Here is a 25,390-nt window from a genome sequence, read left to right on the forward strand (position 1 = left end):
TATATATAGTATTCTTTGGTGGTGGACAATTGTAAGGTAATATAAATAAAGTCAAAATTCAATCAAGACAAAAATCAGTCTCTCTAAAAAATTAATCTAATATGAAGCGGTAGGCAACGGGGATGGAAAATGCAGTACTATAGTACCTTTTTCAATACTTTTTACCATGGTGAGTACCGTAGTACCTCCGCGAATGATCTAATACCTTTTGTGTAGACATTTTCGAGCCGATATCATATTCATGGTACCGATAGCTTTGACGAAATATTTTAATATTTTAAAAAAATTGTATTTCTTCAAAAAGTTTGGACAAAATTTAATTTCTACAGAAAATCTCGTCAATATGTTTTCTTTTGAAAAATATTGTCAAAATTTTGTTTTATTTTTTGTCAACATATTATTTCTATAACATTTTATTTCTATTTTGCTACAAGGTTACTTCTATAGAATTTTATTTTATAGAAAATTCTATTAAAATTCTATTTCAGTAGAATATTTTGTCAAAATTTTATTTCTATAGGAAATTTTTCAAAATTTTATTTCTATAGAAAATTTTATCAACATTTTATTTCTATAGAAAACTTTGTCAAAATTTTATTTCTGTAGCAAAAGTTTGTCAAAATTTTATTTCTATAGCAAAATTTTATAACTATAGAACATTATGTCAAAATTTTATATCTATAGAAGATTTTGTCAAAATTTTATTTCGGTTGAAAATTTTGTCAAAATTTTATATCTAGAGAAGATTTTGTCAAACTTTTATTTTTTAGAATATTTTGTCAAACTTTTATTTTTATAGAATATTTTGTCAAACTTTTATTTCTATAGAAAATTTTGTCAAAATTTTATATCTATTGAAAATTTTGTCCACATTTTATTTCGATAGAAAATTTTTTCCAACTTTTATTTTTATAGAAAATTTTATCAAAATTGTACTTCTATAAAAATTTTGTACAAATTTTATCTGTATAAAAACTTTTGTCAAAATTGTGTATCTATAGAAAATTTTGCCCAATTTTTTTTTTATTTATCTCAGAATATTCGTAAGCGGATATAAAATTAAACAAAAAAAGTTTTTATTTTAAAAACTTTGACAAACAAATTTTTATACCCTCCACCATAGGATGGGGGTATATTAACTTTGTCATTCCGTTTGTAACACATCGAAATATTGCTCTAAGACCCCATAAAGTATATATATATTCTGGGTCGTGGTGAAATTACCTTTAGGGATTTTAGGAATATACCTTTAGGGATTTTAGGAATATTAATTATGTCCATTTGGAAGCATTGGCTTCGTGTGTAAATTGGGATCTAATGAACGGTATGGTATCCGTTGATGACCAACTCTTTTTTCTACAGGATAATATCAAATGTCTTCAGGACACGTTATTGCCTTTGAAGACAAAGAGGGTCTCTTCGAATTCAAAGCCATGGTTCAACGATGAGGCCCGGATAGCTATAAGGGAACGAGACTTAGCCTTTTCAAGATGGAAACGATTTAGAACGTCCTCTTTGAGGGGAGGAATTTCGTGTGCTTAGGAAACGATCGAATGTCGTGATAAGACGCGCTAAGACACGTTATTTTTATGACAGATTCTCCTCGGCTCTGGGATCGAAACATACATGGAGGATAATACGGGAGATTGGATTAGGCAAGGACTCAGTTAGCGATGACCTTGTTGACGTCGATGAACTTAATCGTAAATTTATTGACATTCCGAACGTTCCGATCGGGCACGATTTTTATGATTTTGACATTGACACATTGGATTTTGGTGCGAATGATAGCGGATTTGAATTTTCATGTATTGATTCAGGCGATGTTGTGCATAGTTTCACTCTTGTGAAATCGAATGCTATGGGCTACGACAGCATTGACCCCCGGTTTCTAAAAATATTATTACCGATCTTATTACCATATATAACAAACTTGTTTAACAGGATTATTTATACAGGTTCATTTCCTACAGCATGGAAACATAGCACGATCATCCCATTACCGAAGAATTGCAACGAATATAGGCCGATATCTATCTTAAATTTTCTTTCCAAAGTACTTGAAAAGATTATGTATAAGCAGGTATCTGATTATCTCTCTGACAATTCATTGCTCTTTGAGAAGCAATCTGGGTTCCGACCCAATCATAGTTGCATAACTGCCTTGATTGATGTCTCAGAGGACATTAGATGTAACATGGAGAAAAATGAGGTGACGATCCTGGTGTTGCTTGATCACTCTAAAGCATTTGACTCAGTTGATCACAAACTTCTTTGCGCCAAACTTCTGAATATCTTTAAGTTTTCGTCTTGTGCGACACGGTTTATTTGGTCTTATTTATGTAATAGAACGCAATCTGTCTGTAGTAATGGGATGGTTTCAGAAGTTTTGTCCATAAATAAAGGGGTTCCACAGGGGTCAATTTTGGGTCCACTACTTTTCTCCATGTGCACCAATGATTTACCGTGCCAACTTTCGTTCAGTAGGGTACACTTGTATGCGGATGACGTCCAGTTGTATATTTCGAGCCCAGTTGCGGAACTAGATGATTGTATTTGCAAACTGAACTTTGACTTATCTCAAATATACACTTGGGCGACGGCGAACGGGCTTTGCCTCAATCCTTCGAAATCGAAATACATCGCGATTGGTAGAAGGCTTTCTAGTTCAATACCTTCTTTGGATGTTAGGATCAATAATGAACGCATTTTAAATGTTACGACTGCTAGGAATCTTGGCATTGTTTTTAATAACACCCTCACCTGGTCCAATCACATAAGTGCTGCAATCGGACAGGGTAATTCGAAGCTGAGGACACTTTGGTCGACTCATTGTTACACTCCTCTTAAGGTAAGGTGTCTCTTGGCGAAATGTTATGTGATACCGGGGATTTTATATGGCGTTGAACTTTTTGCAAGCTGCGATTCGGTTAGTAGGTGCAGATTGAATGTATTTTTTAATAACGTTACGCGTTATGTCTATGGATTGAGACGACGCGACTCTGTAACACAATTCTCTCGCACTATATATGGAGTTTCGCTTGATGAACTAATGTCAATTACACGGATGAAAAAGACTGTTTTTCATATGTTTGGCTATAAACATTATATGTTTGGAACACAAATTTTTAAACACAATATTTTTGAGTGCAAGCATATAATGTTCATAAACTAACATAACATGTTTGGGACATATATGTTAATATGTTAGAACATATTATGTTTGGGACATAAAATGTTTGTAAATATAATATGCTTGGATGCAAACATATATTAATTTAGAAATAGCCTATAAACATATATGTGTTTAGTAGCTTGGAGCGCTATTTAACAGGGAGCGATATTGAATTAAGTTGGTGGTTGTTGCTTGTTATTACAAAATTAACATTTTATTTTTCCTTGGGCAATTGATCAGCTACTTCTTTGATCCTTACAAACTGTGTGGTCCGCTGTTCGAATCCCCGTCCGGCAAAAGGTAAAATTAAAATAAAAAAATCATACAATTGAATAATTTCTTCTACAATGTTTGTATTACAGAAAAAGGCGCTAAGAACTAAAAAATCTCGTGGAAGTGAGAAAGATGTGGGGGAATATACAATTGGGCAGAAACATTCAGGTCGAAAACCTATGTTGTTAGCACCTATATTACCTGTTTATTTTCATAATTCATTATGATTGTAAATATATAAATAAATAAATAAAATTTTGAGCACAATATTGTTTGGGAGAATTTTTTTAAGCATATAATATTTTTGGGTGCAAAATGCTTCCAAACATTTTATATGTTCACATAATAACATATTGTTTTTTGGAAGACAACATTATTGAATTTGGATGCAAAAATACAAAATGTTTGGAACTTAGACTACCCAAACATATATTGTTTAGACCAATATGCTTTCAAACATATTATATATTGGAAGAGATCAAACATATAAATGTTTGGGCAATACCCAAAAATGTATATGCTTGAAGCAAAATATGTTTGGGAGTATATGTTACAGAAGCGATTTTTTGTGAGAGTGTAGGGGCCTTTTATTTCTACACAAGATAATACACTCGGAAGTTCCGGCATACCTATTCGATAGACTTAGATTTGCTCGTTCTAACAGGAGAAGAACACTTATACCACTGGTGCATCGTACATTGGTCTCTGATTGGCAATTTTTCATATCATCCATACGTCTCTGGAATACACTTCCACATAATATTCAAACAACAAGTGACATTTTGCAATTTAAAAATATATTATTTGATAATTTTCGCATACAGCAGAGGATAAATTTCTATTGAATGCTACATTTATTTACTTTTTTATTTCATTTTTGATTAACAATTTCTCGTTTTTTTTCATATTTGTTCATTTTTTATTGGTTTATTTGTTTTTCTATTTAACCTATTTCTTACACCTTTCAATTTTTATTTACAATAGTGTAATTTTTATACCAATTGAATTTGAATCGTATATTTCTTTTTGTTTTAATTTAATTTTTTTTTGTTTTAATATAATTTCTTTAAATTTTTTGTTGTTTCCATTTTTATGTACATATGTTAAATTTTTTTCTTCATGGATTCACAATATCAAATATAAATTTACCAAAACTTTTATTCTTAGGTATTATAATGTTATTATTTTATATTAAATGGATAATTGTAACATGTAACTGTAATTATAAGAATATAATATTCTTGTTGTACATGTCATAAATAAAACAATCAATCAATCAAAAAAAAAATCTGAGTCGATCTTAGCATGTCCGTCCGTCCGTCCGTCTGGTGAAATCACGCTAACTTCCGAACGAAACAAGCTATCGACTTGAAACTTGGCACAAGTAGTTGTTATTGATGTAGGTCGGATGGTATTGCAAACGGGCCATATCGGTCCACTTTTACGTATAGCCTCTAAGAGAACCAAATTTCATCCGATCCGGCTGAAATTTGGTACATGGTGTTAATATATGGTCTCTAACAACCATGCAAAAATTGGTCCACATCGGCCCATAATTATATATAGCCCCCATATAAACCGATCCACAGATTTGACCGCCGGAGCCACTTTGAGGAGCAAAAGTCATCCGATCAGATTGAAATTTGGTACGTGGTGTTAGTATATTGTCTCTAACAACCATGCCTAAATTGGTCCATATCGGTCTATAATTATATACAGCCCCCATATAAATCGATCCCCAGATTTATCCTCCGGAGCCTCTTGGAGGAACAAAATTCATCCGATCCGGTTGAAATTTGGAACATGGTGTTAGAATGTGGTCTCTAACAAACACGCATGAATTGATCCATTACGGTCCATAGTTATATATAGCCCTCATATAAACCGTTCCCCAGATTTGATCTCCGGAGCCTCTTGGAGGAGCAAAATTCATCCGATTTTGTTGAAATTTGCAACGTGGTGTTAGTATAAGGCCGCTAATAACCATGCCAAAATTGGTCCATATCGGTCTATAGTTATATGTAGCCGATCCCCAATCACACAAAAATTGGTCCATATCGGTTCATAATCATGGTTGCCACTCAAGCCAAAAATAATCTATTATTATAATCTATTATTTTTATAGAAAACATTGTCAAAATGTTATTTCTATAGAAAATTTTGTCAAAACTTTATTTCTATAGAAAATGTTGTCAACATTTGATTTCTATAGAAAATTTTTTCCAAATTTTATTTCTATAGAAATTTTTTTCCAAATTTTATTTCTATAGAAAATTTTTTCCAAATTTTATTTCTATAGAAAATTTTTTCCAAATTTTATTTCTATAGAAAATTTTTTCCAAATTTTACTTCTATAGAAAATATTGTCAAAATTTTATTTCTATAGAAACTTTAAACTTAATTATATACGTATTTAATCGGTCTTTTTTAGTTTAATATATACCACGTATGGACTATGTGGTATATATTACGGTGTTAGGAAGTATTAAGGTACCTTGCCATCGGCAAGTGTTACCACAACCCAAGTAATTCGATTGTGGATGACAGTCTTCAGTAGAAGTTTCTACGCAATTCATGGTGGAGAGTACATAAGCTTTGGCCTGGCCGAACTTACGGCCGTATATACTTTTTTTTTATTTAATTCAGTCTAAAGGATCTCTTGACAATATTCTGCCAATGGAATTTTTGTTGAAATTTAGTGAAAAGTACTTTTTCGCTCAAAAAATACCTTTGTTTGTACTTTCTTATTTTCCATCCCTGGTACGCAACTCTGATGGTTTTTCATTATTTTAATTATTTTGGTATGACCAAATTGGCATATGATGATTTTTAAAGCAACGTAGTTATAAGTTGACAATTTTTCAAAGTGTTTCCTTTTAAAGTTTTTATTTAATTTGATATGATTTAGTTCAATAACCTGTACAACAAGAAAAATAGATTCTTATGGCACTATGAACTACGGCCCCAGGAAAGTAGGCCCCAAATTGTAAATAAAGCAGGACCCCAAAGTCGGAGTCATTTTTCGTTATGAATATAAAACCCCATGAACATGGGCCCCAATTCTATAAGTGATAAAAATGAAGATGGACCCCAAAGAAAAAATTGATGCCCATTGTCATAAAATAATTTTAAGTGTATGAAAATGGGCCCCAAAATTATGAAAGTGCGCGCTAAAATTAAAAATGTATGAAAATAATTATTAAGGATTTTATACATCTACATCCATAGAAAAATCATACGGTCTCAAATCGATACCGTACGGTATTGATAGTTAGCCAACCCCGTATGGTACAATATCAATACCGATCGGTACAGGCGGTACGCAAAACATGGCAGTACCATACGGTATTATCAAATTAACCTAACCTAACTTAACGTCAAAATCGTAGAAATTTTATGGAATAACAGGAATATTAAAAAATTTCATATTCAATTCATCAACATCAACGTTATCATTACAACCAAAAGCTTTGCCATTATCAATAGACCGTATAATATTCCATGTTTTTTTAGATCGTAAAGCTGATGCAAATTTGTGATAGAAGTACAATATTGTCGTTGAGTGTGCCAAATTTAGTTGAAATGGTTGAATGGTGATTTAGATATAGCCCCCACACATATATTTTTCGCCCGATTTACACACATATGATCACAGACGCCATAGTTGAGATGGAAAATGTAGATCTAATTAAATGCAAGAAGCATAAAAGAAATGCGATGCGATGGTATTGTGTATTGGAGCTTTGGGGCTCTTCGAAAATTTAAAAATTTTTATCACCAAAACAAACAAAAATTACAAAGTTTTTATCTTTGCATTAAAAAAACATAGTTTTTGTTCCAAACACACTGTTCAATTCGTTTATATCAAGCACTGTTCTTTTTTTATTTTATGTCATTTTGAAGTTTCATAGTAAACATATGATACAGTAGTATGAAATGCCGAACATCTTTTCGAAATTTTTTGGAATATATTTAAAATTACATTATATCGGTTCTCACAATAATAACTCTTTGGACTTCGGTCGAAGCAGGGATTTAGCCCACGACCCTTTGTATGCAAAGGCGGGCATGCTAACCATTGCTCCACGGTGGCCAAGTAAAGGTATGTTTCTGTTAAATACAGTTTCTTTACATCAGCTCGTGGGCGCCCCAAAATTATACTCTATAAATATAACTGCTTGTTCGTTGATGACTAGACAGCTGTGGATGACGTAGCCCAGTGGATAGGGTGTTGGCTTACAAACCGTATGGTTCGCGGGTCGATTCTCCATCCAGACGAAAGGTAAAATTGAAAAAAAAAAACAAGTATATACGGCCATAAGTTCGGCCAGGCCGAATCTTATGTACCCTCCACCATAGGTTAGGTTAGGTTAGGTTAGGTGGCAGCCCGATGTATCAGGCTCACTTAGACTATTCAGTCCATTGTGATACCACTTTGGTGAACTTCTCTCTTATCACTGAGTGCTGCCCGATTCCATGTTAAGCTCAATGACAAGGGACCTCCTATTTATAGCCGAGTCCGAACGGCGTTCCATATTGCAGTGAAACCACTTAGAGAAGCTTTGAAACCCTCAGAAATGTCACCAGCATTACTGAGGTGGGATAATCCACCGCTGAAAAACTTTTTGGTGTTCGGTCGAAGCAGGAATCGAACCCACGACCTTGTGTATGCAAGGCGGGCATGCTAACCATTGCACCATGGTGGCTCCCACCCTCCACCATGGATTGCGTTGAAACTTCTACGAAAGATGGATTTTTTCACGATACGTACACACAAAAAAAATTCTGATTCAATCACGAAATTAATTGATCCAATTAATTTTTAATTGAAATGTCTTCAATCACAGAAATGATAGTATCAATTAAAAAATTAATTGAAGGTCAATTAAAAAGTTAATTGATCCAATTAAAAAATTAATTGATACTATTATTTTTGTGATTGATTTTTGTTTCCATTAAAAAAATTTATTGAATCAATTAAATTTTTAATTGAATATTTTTTAAAACTCAATTAAAATTTTAGTAGGAAACATTTTCGTGAATTTTTTTTGTGTGTACACACAAAAAAATTTTTTTCTGATTCAATCACCAAATTAATTGATCCAATTAATTTTTTAATTGTAATGTCTTCAATCACGAAAATGATAGTTTTAATTGGGCATAGAAAAAATTCTTGATTAAAAAATGAATTGATTTTTTTCAGCAAATTTCAATTAATTTTTTAATTGATCCAATTAAAAATTTAATTGATGTTGATTGCAAAACTCAATTAATTTATTAATTAAAAAAGGAAACTATTTTTAATTACTTTCTGAATTGGCTTAGAGTTTTTATTTGGATTAACAAATGATTGTTTGAAATGCTTTTTAAATAAAAATTTAAAACAAAGCAGCACTTTTTTTAACTGAATTAGTCTTCCGAATTTGATTAAAAAGTTAATTGTATCAATTAATTTTTTAATTACAAATTTTTCAACCGATTTTTGCATAAGTGTTTGAGGCCATATGTTAACACCACGTACCAAATTTGAACTGAATCAGATGAATTTTGGTCTTCCAAGAGCATCCGGAGGTCAAATCTGGTGATCGGTTTATAAAGCGGCTATATATAATTATGGACTGATGTTGACCAATTTTTGCATGGTCATTAGAGACCATATACTTACACCATGTACCAAAATTCAGCCGGATCGGATGAAATTTGCTTCCCTTAGAGGATCGGTTTATATGGGGGCTATACGTAAAAGTGGGCCGATATGGCCCATTTGCAATACCATCCGACCTACATCAATAACAACTACGGATTCTAGAAGCCCTAGAAGTTAAATCGGGAGATCGGTCTATTGGGGGATATATCAAAACATGGACCGATAATCACCATTTTCGGCACATCTCTTTATTTTCCTAAAATACCTCTATATTTCCAATTTCAAGCAAATTGGGTAAAAACTACGGATTCTAGAAGCCCAAGAAATAAAATCGGTAGATCGGTTTATATGGGGGCTATATCAAAAACTGTACCGATACTCAATATATTCGGCACATCCCTTTGTGGTTCTACAATACCTCTGGATTTCCAATTTCAGGCAAAGTGGATAAAAACTACGGATTATAGAAGCCAAAGAAGTACAACTGGAGACCGATCTGTATAGGGGCTATATCGAAGCATGGACCGATAATCATCATTTTCGACACATCTCTTTGTTTTCCTAGAGTACCTGTAGATTTCCGATTTCAGGCAAATTGGGTAAAAAGTACGGATTCTAGAAGCCCAAGAAATAAAATCGGGAGATCGTTTTATATGGGGGCTATATCAAAACATGGTCCGATAATCACCATTTTCGGCACATCTCCTTATTTTCCTAGAATACCTCTATATTTCCAATTTCAGGTAAATTCGGGAGATCGGTCTATATGGGGGCTATATCAAAACATGGACCGATATACCCCACATCTCTTTATTATCCTACAATACCTCTAGATTTTCAATTTCAGGCAAATTGGGTAAAAACTGCGGTTTCTATAAGCCCAAGAAGTAAAATAGGGAGATCGGTCTATATGGGGGCTATACCAAAACATGGACCGATAATCACCATTTTCGGCACATCTCTTTATTTTCCTAGAATACCTCTAGATTTCAAATTTCAGGCAAATTGGATAAAAACTTCGATTTCTATAAGCCCAAGACCCCAAATCGGGAGGTCAGTTTATATGGGGACTATATCAAAACCTGAACCGATATAGCCCATCTTCGAACTTGAGCTGCCTGCAGACAAAAGACGAGTTTGTGCAAAATGTCAGCACGATTGCTTCATTATTGAAAACTGTAGCGTGATTACAACAGACAGACAGACAGACAGACGGACATCGTTATATCGTCTTAGAAGATCTCCCTGATCAAGAATATATATACTTTATATAGTCGTAAATCGATATTTCGATGTGTTACAAACGGAATGACAAACTTATTATACATACCAGAATACATATATACCCTGTAGGAAGACTGGGGTTTAGTGTCTCAAAGTCACCACTTTTGTCAACTGTTATGGTGACATAGTCACCTGCTCCACACTGTTCCACAGTGTGGAGCAGGGTATTATTATTCTTTCTAATAAATTATTCTCAGAGAGTAAGCAATACAAGAGGAAGAAAATTGCTCTTCTGCAAAGAAAACAAAAGTGGCTCCAGAATCCTGGGGTTTTCCCTCATTTGCTTTAAATTTTGCAAAAAGATTACAACTGAGAATGTCGTAAAGTATATATATCATTCGTCCGACTTTGAAGCTATGCACAAGGAGTAGAATTAACGTTCTGGTTATGCATTTACGGTTGCCATAATTTGTACAATTCCACCAAATATGGTAGATGTTTCACTGTTTGGTAGATTAGTAGACTTCTTTCTGTTTGCAAGATTTTTGAAACTATTCCACTTCAATTACTTAATTTTTTTTATGGAAATAAAATTACTTAATTTTTTTTATAGAAATTAAATTTTGCCAACATTTTCTATAGAAATAAAATTTTGACAAAGTTTTCTATAGAAATAAACTACTCTTGTAGTTTAGTCAATGTATGGTTTTAAGCTGAAATAAAAAAAACAACAACAATGCGAAATAAAATTTGGCAAAATTTTATATAGAAATTAAATTTTCTATAGAAATAAAAATGTTGACGAAATTTTCTATAGAAATAAAATTTTCTATAGAAAAAAATTTTAAACAAATTTTCTATTGAAATAAGACTATGACAAAATTTCCTAGAAAACAAATTTTAGCAAAATTTTCCATACAAATCAAATTGTGGTAAAATTTTCTATAAGATTTCTATAAAATTTTGACAAAATTTTCTATACAAATAAAATTTACACAAAATTTTCAAGATAAATAATATTTTAACTAAATTTTCTACAGAAATAAAATTTTGACAAAATTTTCTATAGAAATAAAATTTTGACAAAATTTTCTATAGAAATAAAATTTTGACAAAATTTTTTTTGAAATAAAATTTTGACTAAACTTTTCATTAAAATAAAATATCCTAGAAAACAAATTTTAGGAAAATCTTCTACAGAAATTAAATTTTGGCAGAATTTTCTATAAAAATTAAATTTTGGCAAAATTTTCTATAGAAATAAAATTTTAACCAAATTTTCTATTGGAATAAAATTATGATAAAATTTCCTAAAAAACAAAATTGACAAAATTTTCAATGCAAATAAAATTTATACAAAATTTTCTATGCAAATAAAATGTTAACAAAATTTTCTACAGAAATAAAATTTAGACAAAATTTTCTATACAAATAAAACTTACAAAAAATTTTCTATAGAAATCAAATTTTGACAATATTTACTACTGAAATAAAATTTCGACAAAATTTTCTATAGAAAAAAATTTTTGACAAAATTTTTAATTAAAATAAAATTTTCCATAGAATTAATATTTTAAACAAATTTTCTATAGAAATAAAATTATCCTAGAAAACAAATTTTAGCAGAATCTTCTACAGAAATAAAATGTTGGCAACATTTTCTACAGAAATAAAATTTTGACATTATTTTCTATAGAAATAAAATTTTGACAAAATTTTCTTAGAAATAAAATTTTGACATAATTTTCTAAAGAAATAAAATTTTGACAAAATTTTCTATAGAAATAAAATTTTGGCAAAATTTTCTTAGAAATAAAATTTTACAAAATTTTCTAAAGAAATAAAATTTTTACAAAATGTTCTATAGAAATAAAATTTTGACAAAATTTTCTATAGAAATAAAAATTTGACAAAATTTTTCATTAAAATAAAATTTTCCATAGAACTAAAATTTTAAATAAATTTTATATAGAAATAAAATTATGACATCATATCCTAGAAAACAAATTTTAGCAAAATCTTCTATAGAAATTAAATTTCTATAAAAATTAAATTTAGGCAAAGTTTTCTACAGAAATAAAATTTTGGCAATTTTTTCTATAGAAATCAAATTTTGACAATATTTACTATTGAAATAAAATTTGACAACATTTTTCAATAAAATAAAAATTTCCGTAGAATTAATATCTTAAACAAATTTTCTATAGAAATTAAATTATCTTCGAAAACAAATTTTAGCAAAATCTTCTATAGAAATTAAATTTTGGCAAAATTTTCTATAAAAATTATATTTTGGCAAAATTATCAATAGAAATAAAATGTTGGCAAAATTTTCTACAGAACTAAAACTTTAACATAAGTTTCTATAGAAATAAGGTTTTGACAAAATTTTCTATAGAAATAAAATGTTGACAAAATTTTCTAAAGAAATAAAATTTTGACAAATTTAAAAAAAAAAATAAAATTTTGACAAAATTTTCTATAGAAATAAAATTTTGACAAAAATTTTCTATAGAAATAAAATTTTGACAAAATTTTCTATAGAAATTAAATTTTGGCAAAATTTTCTATAAAAATTAAATTTAGGCAAAATTTTCTTAGAAATAACATTTTGGCAAAATTTTCTATAGATACAAAATGTTGGAAAAATTTTCTATAGAAATAAAATTTTGACAAAATTTTTTATAGAAATAAAATTTTAACCGAATTTCCTATTGGAACAAAATTATGACAAAATTTCCTAGAAAACAATTTTTTTGCATAATCTTCTATATAAATAAAATTGTAGAAAAATTTTCTATCAGATTTCTATAAAATTTTTACAAAATTTTCAATACAACGAAAATGTACACAAAATTTTCTATAGAAATAAAATGTTAACAAAATTTTCTACAGAAATAAAATTGTGACATTTTTTATACAAATAAAATTTACTCAAAATTTTCTATAGAAATAAAATTTTGACAAAATTTTCTATAAAAATTAAATTTAGGCAAAATTTTCTATAGAAATAAAATTTTGGCAAAATTTTCTGTAGATATCAAATGTTGGAAAAATTTTCTATAGAAATAAAATTTTGAGAAAAATTTTTTATAGAAATAAAATTTTAACCGAATTTCCTATTGGAATAAAATTATGACAAAATTTCCTAGAAAATAAATTTTTTGCATAATCTTCTATATATATATAAAATTGTGGCAAAATTTTCTATCAGATTTCTATAAAATGTTTACAAAATTTTCAATACAAAGAAAATTTATACAAAATTTTCTATAGAAATAAAATGTTAACAAAATTTTCTACAGAAATAAAATTTTGACAACATTTTTTATATAAATAAAATTTACTCAAAATTTTCGATAGAAATACAATTTTGACAAAATTTCCAATAGAAAGAAATTTTGACAAAATTTTCTATAGAAATAAAATTTTGACAAAATTTTCTATAGAAATAACATTTTGACAACATTTTCTATAGAAATAAAATTTCGACAAAATTTTCTATAAAAATTATATTTCGGCAAAATTATCTATAGAAATAAAATTTTTACAAAATTTTCTATAGAAATAACATTTTGACAAAATTTTCTAAAGAAATAAAATTTTGACAAAATTTTTTATAGAAATAAAATTTTGACAAAATTTTCTATAGAAATAAAATTTTGACAAAATTTTCTATAGAAATAAAATTTTGACAAAATTTTCTATAAAAATAAAATGTTGACAAAATTTTTCATTAAAATAAAATGTTCCATAGAATTAAAATTTTATATAGAAATTAAATTATGGCAACATATTCTAGAAAACAAATTTTTAGCAAAATCTTCAATAGAAATTAAATTTTGGCAAAATTTTTTATAAAAATTAAATTTAGGCAAAATTTTCTATAGAAATAAAATTTTGACAAAATTTTTTATAGAAATAAAATTTTAACCAAATTTCCTATTGGAATAAAATTATGACAAAATTTCCTAGAAAACAAATTTTTTGCATAATCTTCTATATAAATAAAATTGTGGCAAAATTTTCTATCAGATTTCTATAAAATTTTTACAAAATTTGCAATACAAGAAAATTTATACAAAATTTTCTACAGAAATAAAATGTTAGCAAAATAAAATATTAACAAAATTTTCTATATAAATAAAATTTTGACAACATTTTCTAAAGAAATAAAATTTTGACAAAATTTTCTATAGAAATAAAATTTTGACAAAATTTTCTAAAGAAATAAAATTTTGACAAAATTTTCTAAAGAAATAAAATTTTGACAAAATGTTCTATAGATATAAAATTTTGACAAAATTTTCTGTAGAAATAAAATTTTGACAAATTTTTCTATAGAAATAAAATTTTGACAAAATTTTCTATAGAAATAAAATTTTGACAAAAGTTTTCATTAAAATAAAATTTTCCATAAAATTAAAATTTTAAATAAATTTTGTATAGAAATAAAATTATGACAACATAAATTTTAGCAAAATCTTTTATAGAAATTAAATTTTAGCAAAATTTTTTATAAAAATTTAATTTAGGCAGAATTTTTTATAGAAATAAAATTTTGGCAAAATTTTCTATAGATATAAAATGTTGTATAGAAATAAATTTTTGACAAAATTTTTTATAGAAATAAATTTTTGACAAATTTTTTTATAGAAATAAAATTTTAACCGAATTTCCTGTTGGAATAAAATTATGACAAAATTTCCTAGAAAACTAATTTTTTGCATAATCTTCTATATAAATAAAATTGTGGCAACATTTTCTATCAGAGTTCTATAAAATTTTTACAAAATTTTCAATACAAGAAAATGTATACAAAATTTTCTATAGATATAAAATGTTAACAAAATTTTCTATGGAAATAAAATATTGACAAAATTTTCTATATAAATAAAATTTACACAAAATTTTCTATAGAAATACAATTTTGACAAAATTTTCCATAGAATGAAATTTTGACAAAATTTTCTATAGAAATAAAATTTTGTCAAAATTTTCTATAGAACTAAAATTTTGACAAAATTTTCTATACAAATAAAATTTTGACAAAATCTTTTATAGAAATAAAATGTTGACAAAATCTTTTATAGAAATAAAATTTTGACAAAATCTTTTATAGAAAAAAAATGTTGAAAAATTTCCTATAGAAAAAAAAAATTGGACAAAATTTCCTATAGAAATAAAATTTTGACAAAATTTTCTATAGAAATTAAATTTTGACAAAATTTACTATTGAAATAAAATTTCGACAACATTTTCTATAGAAATAAAATTTTCGCTAAATTTATTATAGAAATGAAATTGTAACAAAATTTTCTTTAGAAATAAAATTTTGGCAAATTTTTCTATAGAAATTAAATGTTGACAAAATTTTCTAAAGAAATAAAATTGTGACAAAATTTTCTATAGAAAAAAATATTCACAAAAAATTTGATTTTTTAAAATAATATAAGATTTTTTAATTTGGTAGATTTGTGGTAAAATTTCATCAAAATTTGGTAGATAGTAGTAGGTCGATTTACATGAAATTTTGCACAAGGAGTAAAATTAACATGCAGCTATGTCTGCCAAATTAATTTGAAATCGGTTGAGATTTAGATATAGCTCCCATATATCTTTCGCCCGAAAATGTGTCCCAATTTTCCTCTGTGGCAAGTTGCCAGTGACAACCCAACAAAAATTGAAGTTGATTGTAGTTACCACATGTGTTATGCAAAAAATGGTATGAAACACATTTTTGTGCAAATGCTATGTACAAAGGGATATTTATATGACAGAAAATATAATGATTTTTCATATTGCGGATACAATGTGAGCAGCAGACCGAGGTGGGTAATTCATGGAAGTCAATCATGTATTTTAGTATTAAAAGCATGAAAAAATATAAAACAATTCAGAAATGTTTGCAATTAAGTTTATGGCAATTAATTTAACCGTAGTGGGAAATAAGCGAAGAATCCTGAATACTTCACTACGATTAACTATTTTTAAAAATACGATTGTTTATCAAGGTCATATTTAAATCGGTATTATTACCCGAATATTAATAATATGCCAATTTAATTTTCCACAAAACCAAAAACAAGTAATTAAAAATATATACCAGCCCATGGCTTTTCATGACACAAAATCAAACCGAAGTTTTAAACCCATCCATTTGGAATTCAGTAAAATGTCAATATTTCCTGGAATTTTTCTCCTTTTGCTTGGAAATCGTTTGGTGAGCATGGTTTCCTATATTAAAAGCAAAAAAATTGTATATAGGAATATAGCCAAATATACTTGAATTATTACTTTAATTATTTAATAGGTATGTGGCGTTCAAATGACTATGAAAAATTTACACTGCCAGTCTGTAGATCCGAAATTCTCAAAAGTGGAATTATGTGACCTTATCCAAAAGGTTAACCTGGTAAATATTATTCTTAAACTAAAAGCCCCTGTCACGAATTGCTTTGTCACTGTTAAAATAATTTATCACAAAAACTGGGTTTTTATTAATAACACATGGGATGCATGCAAGATCTTGAAGAACCTTAAGCGCGGTAATTTATTTTACCGTATTTATGAATATATACGTCCATATTCAAATTTGAATCACAGCTGCCCCTATAATGTTAGTAAAAAAATTGTTCAGTTTTTTTAATTTTAATATTTTCAATTAATTATTATTATTTTTTTATCAGCATGACATTTATGTAAAGAATTTTACACTGTTGGGACAAAATACGTTGATACCTTTGCCAAACGGTGATTATACTGTGAATGCCTTATTTACTATAGATGGCGCAGATCGCATTAAAATTAATTTTATTTATAATGTTAAAAATTAAAAAAACATAATTTTGTTTTATTCCACTGTAATGTAATGTAAATATAATCAAAAATTCTGTAACATATTTATAAAAGTTAATGTAAACTTAAAACCTACTATTACCTCACAAATTCCTTCGATAAACTTTTAGTAAAGTGTTATGAATATGGGCATTATTTTTTTTATTACTTTCTCGAAGACATCATCTTGGAATGGACTATATTAAGATCTGAACGATTATTGTTGTGAACGTAAAATGATGAAAATATTTCGAGTGTATTGTAGACACGGTTGACACTTGAGCCAAAAACAAGTTACTAAAATTTCTAGAAAATTTTACCAAATAAAAAAAAAATATTTGACAAAATTTTATTTCTATAGAATATTTCCTCAAATTTATATTTCTATAGAAAATTTTCTCAAAATTTTATTTCTATGGAAAATATTATTTCTACAGAAAACTTTGTCAAAATTTTATTTCCAAACAAATTTTTGTCAAATTATTATTTCTATAGAAAACTTTGTCAAAATTTTATTTCTTAGAAAATTTTGTCAACATTTTATTCCTATTGCCTTTTTTGTAAAATTTTTTTCTGTAGAAAATTTTGTCAAAATTTTATTTCTATAGAAAATTTTGTCACAATTTAATTTCTTAGAAAATTTTGTAATTTTTTTTATAGAAAATTTTGTCAAAATTTTATTTCTGTAGAAAATATTATCAAAGTTTTATTTCTATAGAAAATTTTACCAAAATTTAATTTCTATAGAAAATTTTATCAAAATTTTATTTCTATAGAAAATTGTGTCCAAATCTAAATTCTATATACAGAAAATTTTCTGAAATTTTTATTTCTAAAGAAACTTTTGTCAATTTCATTTCTATAGAATATTTTGTAGAAATGTTATTTCTATAGAAAATTTTGTCATAATTTTAATTCTATAGATTTTTTTTTAATTTTATTTCTATAGAAAATTTTGTCACAATTTTATTTCTATAAAAATGTTGTCAAAATTTTATTTCTATTCTTGTTTCTTGGTGTTTTATTCGATCTTTTTCTTTTTAATAAATGTCAATAGTGCAATAGATAAAGTAGACGAGAGCAGTGATGCTCCATTAGAATAATAATTGCTTGTGATCATTGCCTCATACATCAACTCGCCTCTGAAGAAGGAATTCAATGATAATTGCGAAATATTAGGAATGATTGATTACAAATAAATAAAGGAAACTAAGATCTCAAGCTTACTAAAACTATTGACATTTATTTTATTTCTATCGAAAATTTTGTCAAAATTTTAGTTCTATAGAAAATTTTGTCAAATTTTTTTTCTATAGAAAATTTTGTCAAAATTTTATTTCATTAGAAAACTATTGCAAAATTTTATTTCTATAGAAGATTTTCTGAAAATTTTATTTCTATAGAAAATTTTGTCACAATTTTATTTCTATAAAAATGTTTTATTTCTATTGAAAATTTTCTCAAAATTTTACTTCTATTGAAAATGTTCTCAATTTATTTTTATAGAAAATGCCAACATTTTATTTCTATAGAAAATTTTGTCTAAATTTTAAATTTATATAAAATTTTGCCAAAATCTCACTTCTATAGAAAATTTTTTTTCTATAGACAATTTTGTCACAATATTATTTCTATAGAAAACTTTGTTAAAATTGTATTTCTATAGCAAATTTTGTAAATTTTTTTTTATAGAAAATTTTGTCAAAATTTTATTTCTATAGAAAAATTTATTTTATTAGAAAAGTTTTGCAAAATTTTATTTCAATAGAAGATTTTCTATAAATTGTATTTCTATAGAAAATTTTGTCATCATTTTAATTCTATGCATTTTTTTTTTTTTAATTTTATTTCTATAGAAAATTTTGTCACAATTTTATTTCCATAAAAATGTTGAATGACAATTTTGTCTAAATATTATTTTGTCAAAATATTATTTCTATAGAAAACTTTGTCAAAATTTGATTTCTTAGAACATTTTGTCAACATTTTATTCCTATTGCCTTTTTTGTAAACTGTTTTTCTGTAGAAAATTTTGTCAAAATTTTATTTCTATAGAAAATTTTGTCACAATTTAATTTCTATAGAAAATTTTGTAATTTTTTTTAAAGACAAAATTTGTCGAAATTTTATTACTGTAGAAAATATTGTCAAAGTTTTATTTCTATAGAAAATTTTACCAAAATTTCATTTCTATAGAAAATTTTGTCAAAATATATTTCTATTAAACATTTTTTCAAAATTTTATTTCTATAGAAAATTTTCTGAAAATTTTATTTCTAAAGAAAATTTTGTCAATGTCATTTCTATAGAAAATTTTGTCAAAATTTTATTTCATTAGAAAACTATTGCAACATTTTATTTCTATAGAAGATTTTCTGAAAATTTTATTTCTATAGAAAATTTTGTCACAATTTTATTTCTATAAAAATGTTATCTCAATTTCATTTCTATTGAAAATTTTCTCAAAATTTATTTTTATAGAAAATGCCAAAATTTTATTACTATAGAAAATTTTGTCTAATTTTTAAATTTATAGAAAATTTTGTCTAATTTTTAAATTTATAGAAAATTTTGTCACAATATTATTTCTATAGAAAGCTTTGTTCAAATTGTATTTCTATAGACAATTTTGTAAATTTTTTTATAGAAAATTTTGTCAAAATTTTATTTCTATAGAAAATTTTATTTCATTGGAAAACTTTTACAAAATTGTATTTCTATAGAAAATTTTGTCATCATTTTAATTCTATAATTTTTTTTTTTAATTTTATTTCTATAGAAAATTTTGTCACAATTTTATGTCCATAAAAATGTTGTCAAAATCTTATTTCTATCGAAAATTTTGCCAAATTTTATTTCTATTGAAAATTTTGTCAAAATTTTATTTCTATAGAAAATTTTGTCACAACTTTATTTCCATAAAAATGTTGTCAAAATCTTATTTCTATCGAAAATTTTGTCAAAATTTTATTTCTAGAGAAAATTTTGTCAAAATGTTATTTCATTAGAAAACTATTGCAAAATTTTATTTCTATTTAACATTTTTTTTTTAAATTTTATTTCTATAGAAAATTTTGTCAAAATTTTATTTCTATTGAAATTTTTCTAAACATTTATTTCTATAAAAAATGTCAAAATTTTATTTCTATAGAAAATTTTGCAAAATCTTAAATTTATAGAAAATTTTGCCAAAATCTTACTTCTAAAGAAAAATGTTTTCAAAATTTTTTTCTATAGAAAATTTTGTCAATTTTTTTTTTCTATAGAAAATTTTTTCAAAATATTATTGCTATAGAAAACTTTGTTAAAATTGTATTTCTATAGAAAATTTTTTAATTTTTTATAGAAAATTTTGTCAAAATTTTATTTCTACAGAAAATTTTATTTCATTGGAAAACGTATGCAAAATTTTATTTCTATAGAAAATTTTTTCAAAATCTTATTATAGAAAATTTAATTTAATTCTATAGAAATTGTTTTTTTGTTTTTTTTTTTTTAATTATATTTCTATAGACAATTTTGCCACAATTTTATTTCTATCAAAATGTTGTCAAAACTTTATTTCTGTTGAAAATTTTCTCACAATTTTATTTCAATAGAAAATTTTGTTAAAATTTTATTTCTATAAAAAAGTTTTTCAAAATTTTGTGTCTATAGAAAATTTTGCCAATATTTTATTTCTATAGAAAATTTTGTTAAAATCTTATTTCTGTAGAAGATTTTCTGAAATTTTTTCATCATTTTAATTTTATAGATTTTTTTTAATTTTATTTTTATAAAAAATGATGTCACAATTTTATTTCCATCAAAATGTTGTCAAAATTTTATTTCTATAATTTTTTTTTTTTTCAAAATTTTATTTCTATAGAAAATTTTGTCAACATTTTATTTCATTAGAAAACTATTGCAAAATTTTATTTCTATAGAAGATTTTCTGAAAATTTACTTTCTATAGAAAATTTTGTCATCATTTTAATTCTATAGAAAATTTTGTCACAAAAATGTTGTCTAAATTTTATTTCTATTTAAAATTTTCTCAAAATGTTATTTCTATTGAAAATTTTCTCAAAATTTTATTTTTATTGAAAATTTTCTCAAAATTGTATTTCTATAGAAAATGTCAACATTTTATTTCTAAAGAAAATTTTGTCAAAATTTTAAATTTATAGAAAATGTTGCCAAAATCTTACTTCTAAAGAAAAATTTATTCAAAAATTTTTTTCTATAGAAAATTTTGTCAAATTTTTATTTCTATTGGAAATTTTGTCAAAATATTATTTCTATAGAAAACTTTGTTAAAATTGTATTTCTATAGAAAATGTTGTCAAAAGTTTATTTCTCTAAAAAATTTTTACAATATTTTTTCAAAATGTTATTTCTATAGAAAATTTTAGTTCTATAGAAAATTTGGTCTTGCGATGCAACGAGTTTTTTTACCAATCGAAATCACTTTAAGTTATCACCCAAACCCATAATTTCATGGAAAATATTGTACTTACATTATATGGACACGAATGATTCAAATTGGTGAATGGAGCCAAAAATCGATTTAAACGTCCCAGAGCCATATTGGTTTTACGATCTCTCAGAAAAGCACAAGCATCCCAAGTCCTATTAATAGCTGTCAATGGTATGGAACCGCTACGACCAATTGCAATTCGTATCTGCAGATTTGTTATGGGAAATTTGAAGAAATGTATGACTATGGATAAAGCAGGAACTTTTTTGGCATTTGGAGCCAATTCACATAAATCGAATTTAGTATAGTCCGGATCATGTGTGCGACAGGTAATCGTTTTAAGTTCATATTTGCTGGCGGTTATCTGAAAGTTTTGCATGGTATAGATATAGCAGTTATGGCGATTTTCATTTAGCTCCGTTAAGCATTAAGGAGAATATGTTTATCAGTTAGTCAAAAGTCAGTGCTTTAACGGAGCTTCATTAAAATGGAGACGTAAAATTTAATTTTACCTGCTTTAAAATGATTATTATTAAGAAATATTTGAAAATAGTTAAAAACATTTTAAAAGTATTTTTAGTTTTTTATTTTTAGCTGTGGCTTCCTATTTATTTTAAAAGCGATTTCCAACTAATTTATTAATATTCCCTGGTCTATGGAATCGTTTCAATTTGTCACCCATGTTCAAAATATTAATTGATATATTTTTCTATATCGTGAATATTGATTTTAAATTGGACAAAATTTTAATTTCCTATCGAACTCGTGTTTCTAATCAAAGCTAACCATAAAAACGATTTGTTTTGAAACTAATTTATATGTGAACTAATAAACAACAATTATGTATTCAATTGCTATTGCTATTAAACCAAAATAATAGTAATAATAATAATATTTAGGTAAAAAAATAATAATAATAAATTAGTCATGGATATATGGATAAATTAGATTTTTTATGCAAATAAAGTATGAATTTTAAATGTACCAATGAAAATTATTAGACCTACGATCCCACATTATATAACATACACACAGAGAAGGAATAAGTTAGATATAGTGGCAGCTAAATATTTCCGCCTCACTTAGACTATTCAGTCCATTGTGATACCACAGTGGTGAACTTCCCTCTTATCTCGGAGTGCTGCCAGATTCTAAATATGTTTAGCTTAATGACATGGGATCAGAGAAGGAATATAATCATCCCAAACCTGTTTCAAGAGCATAATGTTACTTTTTCACGGGAAAAATGTTTCTTGCAACCATGTTATATTCTTGGAATTTGTGAAACAGTGAAAACGCACAAACTTGGACACTCCGAAAAGCGGACACCATCCAAATGATTAAATAACGCCATGATTTAAAATCTGTAGATTTTTACCCCTCTTTATTTAAATGATTACGAGAAGTAAAATCTGCAAATTTTACATTCAGTTTCAGACACTTCTTTCAGTTTAACTATACCCTGAAAGAAGTGTCTTCTTTTCTGAGGAACGAAATATTAGACAAGCAAAGTTTTCTTTTGATACAAATTTTAGAGACAATCGTTAAATCGCTTATCAAAAATTCGGATTAGTTTGCTCTAAACGAAAATACTTTAAACGAAACGGGAATTTCGTTTGTCTAAAATTTCATTCAGGAGGAAAATATTTTTTCTTTTGGTGTACCCTGAAGAAGTTAAATCGGTTACCAAACGGACCGGTAAAAATAAATGCGATACAGATTTTTGAGGGTCTAAAATTCCAGTATATTTACATTTTTGTAAATATACTGGAAGAAGTCCAAGGACTGAAATCTGGAGATCGGTCTATGTGGAGGCTATACTAAAACATGGCTCTACACACGCCATATTCGGCTGACCTATTTGTGGTCAGCCGGATTCCACAAGTCCTAGAAATAAATTCGGGAGTTAGGTCTATATGGGGGCTATACCAAAACATGGACCAATACTCCCAAGCTCTTAATGTTCCTCAAATACCTCTAGAATTCCACTTTCAGACGAATTGGGTGAAAACTACGAATTCTAGAAGCCCAAGAAGTAAAATCGGGAGATCAGTCTATATAGGGGCTATACCAAAACATGGACCGATACGGACTATTTTCGACACACCTATTTATGGTCCTAAGATACATCTACACTCATAGAAAAAATCATGCACGGCGTGCTCATTTCAAAACGATTCGTTCATGAAAGTGAAACAACACACATGTGGTGTCAAACTGTGAACAGGCGGTGTCAATCTGACAACGATAAAATGACACCATGCGTTGTCAAAACAACAACCAGCGTTCATGATCTGACAACGTTATGGTTACGACTTTATAAACAAAATTAAAAAAAAACTTCCGCTAGCGTGACTCGAACCTGTGTTTCCTGCACCATACGCGTTAACAGTCGCCTTAGCACATTGCACCACCGAGGGAGTTGCCATAATAACGTCTAACGATTATTTTAAGACTTTTCATGGCCAAAGAAAAACGAATGCCGTTCATGAAATTGTGAACGCCCGTGGACGAAATTGTGAACATTCCGTTTTGATTTTTTGTGAACGTTTCCGTTTCATTTTGTCACCGTCCGTTCACGACTATGGAACGTAATTTTTTCTATTAGTGTAGATTTCTAATTTTCGGCAAAACATGAACCGATACGGACCATTTTCGACACACCTCTTTATGGTAATAAAATACCTCTAGATTTTCAATTTGAAGAAAATCGGATAGAAAATACAGTTTGTAGACGCCCAAGAACCAAAATCGGGAGATCGGTCTATATGGGGGCTATGCCAAAACACGGACCGATACGGACCATTTTCGACATACCTCTTTATGGTCCTAAAATACCTTTAGATTTTCAGGCAAATCGGATAGTAAATACAGTTTCTAGAAGCCCAAGAATCAAAATCGAGAGATCGGTCTATATGGGGGCTATACCAAAACATGGACCGATACGGACCATTTTCGACACACCCCTTTATGGTCCTAAAATATCTTTAGATTTTAAATTTCAGGCAAATCGGATAGAAAATACAGTTTCTAGAAGCCCAAGAAGCAAAATCAGTCTATATGGGGCTATACCAAAACATGGTCCGATGGGCACCATTTTTCGGCACACCTCTTTATGGTCCTCAAGTACCTCTAGATTTTCTATTTCAGGCTAATTAGACAAAAATTAAGTTTTTTATAAGCCCAAGACCCCAAATCGAGAAATCGGTTTATATGGGGACTATATCAAAACTTGGACCGATATAGCCCATCTTCGAACTTGACCTGCCTGCAACCAAAAAACGAATCTGTGCCAAATTTCAGGACGATAGCGCAATTATTGAAGGCGGTAGCGTGATTACAACAGACAGACAGACATACGGACATGCTTATATGGTCTCAGAATTTTTCCCTGATCAAGAATATATATACTTTATACAGTCGGAAGTCGATATTTCGATGTGTTACACACGGAATGACAAACTTATTATACCCCCATCACCATTCTATGGTGGTGGGTATAAAAATTATGGCGACTTTTTCGACACATTTTGTATATAAATAAATGGTTTTATTTGTATACACGGATGAAAAAGGCTGTTTTTCATATGTTTGGCTATAAACATTATATGTTTGGAACACAAATTTTTAAACACAATATTTTTGAGTGCAAGCATATAATGTTCATAAACTAGCATAACATGTTTGGGACATATATGTTAATATGTTAGAACATATTATGTTTGGGACAAAAAATGTTTGTAAATATAATATGCTTGGATGCAAACATATATTA

At 27.2% G+C, this 25,390-nt stretch overlaps 1 protein-coding gene across 1 annotated transcript; it reads right to left on the reverse strand.

Annotated features, from left to right (window-relative positions):
- Positions 1-2,979: 2,979 nt before the first annotated feature.
- On the reverse strand, positions 2,980-21,994 carry LOC142225194 (uncharacterized). The gene is made up of 3 exons (XM_075294972.1): positions 21,656-21,994; positions 4,078-4,187; positions 2,980-3,049 (listed from the first exon to the last, which is right to left on the reverse strand). Exons 1-3 carry the CDS (start codon positions 21,992-21,994, stop codon positions 2,980-2,982), a joined length of 519 nt encoding a protein of 172 aa, XP_075151087.1.
- Positions 21,995-25,390: the final 3,396 nt, after the last annotated feature.

Source organism: Haematobia irritans, chromosome 2, assembly GCF_050003625.1.
Source record: "Haematobia irritans isolate KBUSLIRL chromosome 2, ASM5000362v1, whole genome shotgun sequence".
In the NCBI taxonomy this organism is placed as follows: domain Eukaryota; kingdom Metazoa; phylum Arthropoda; class Insecta; order Diptera; family Muscidae; genus Haematobia; species Haematobia irritans.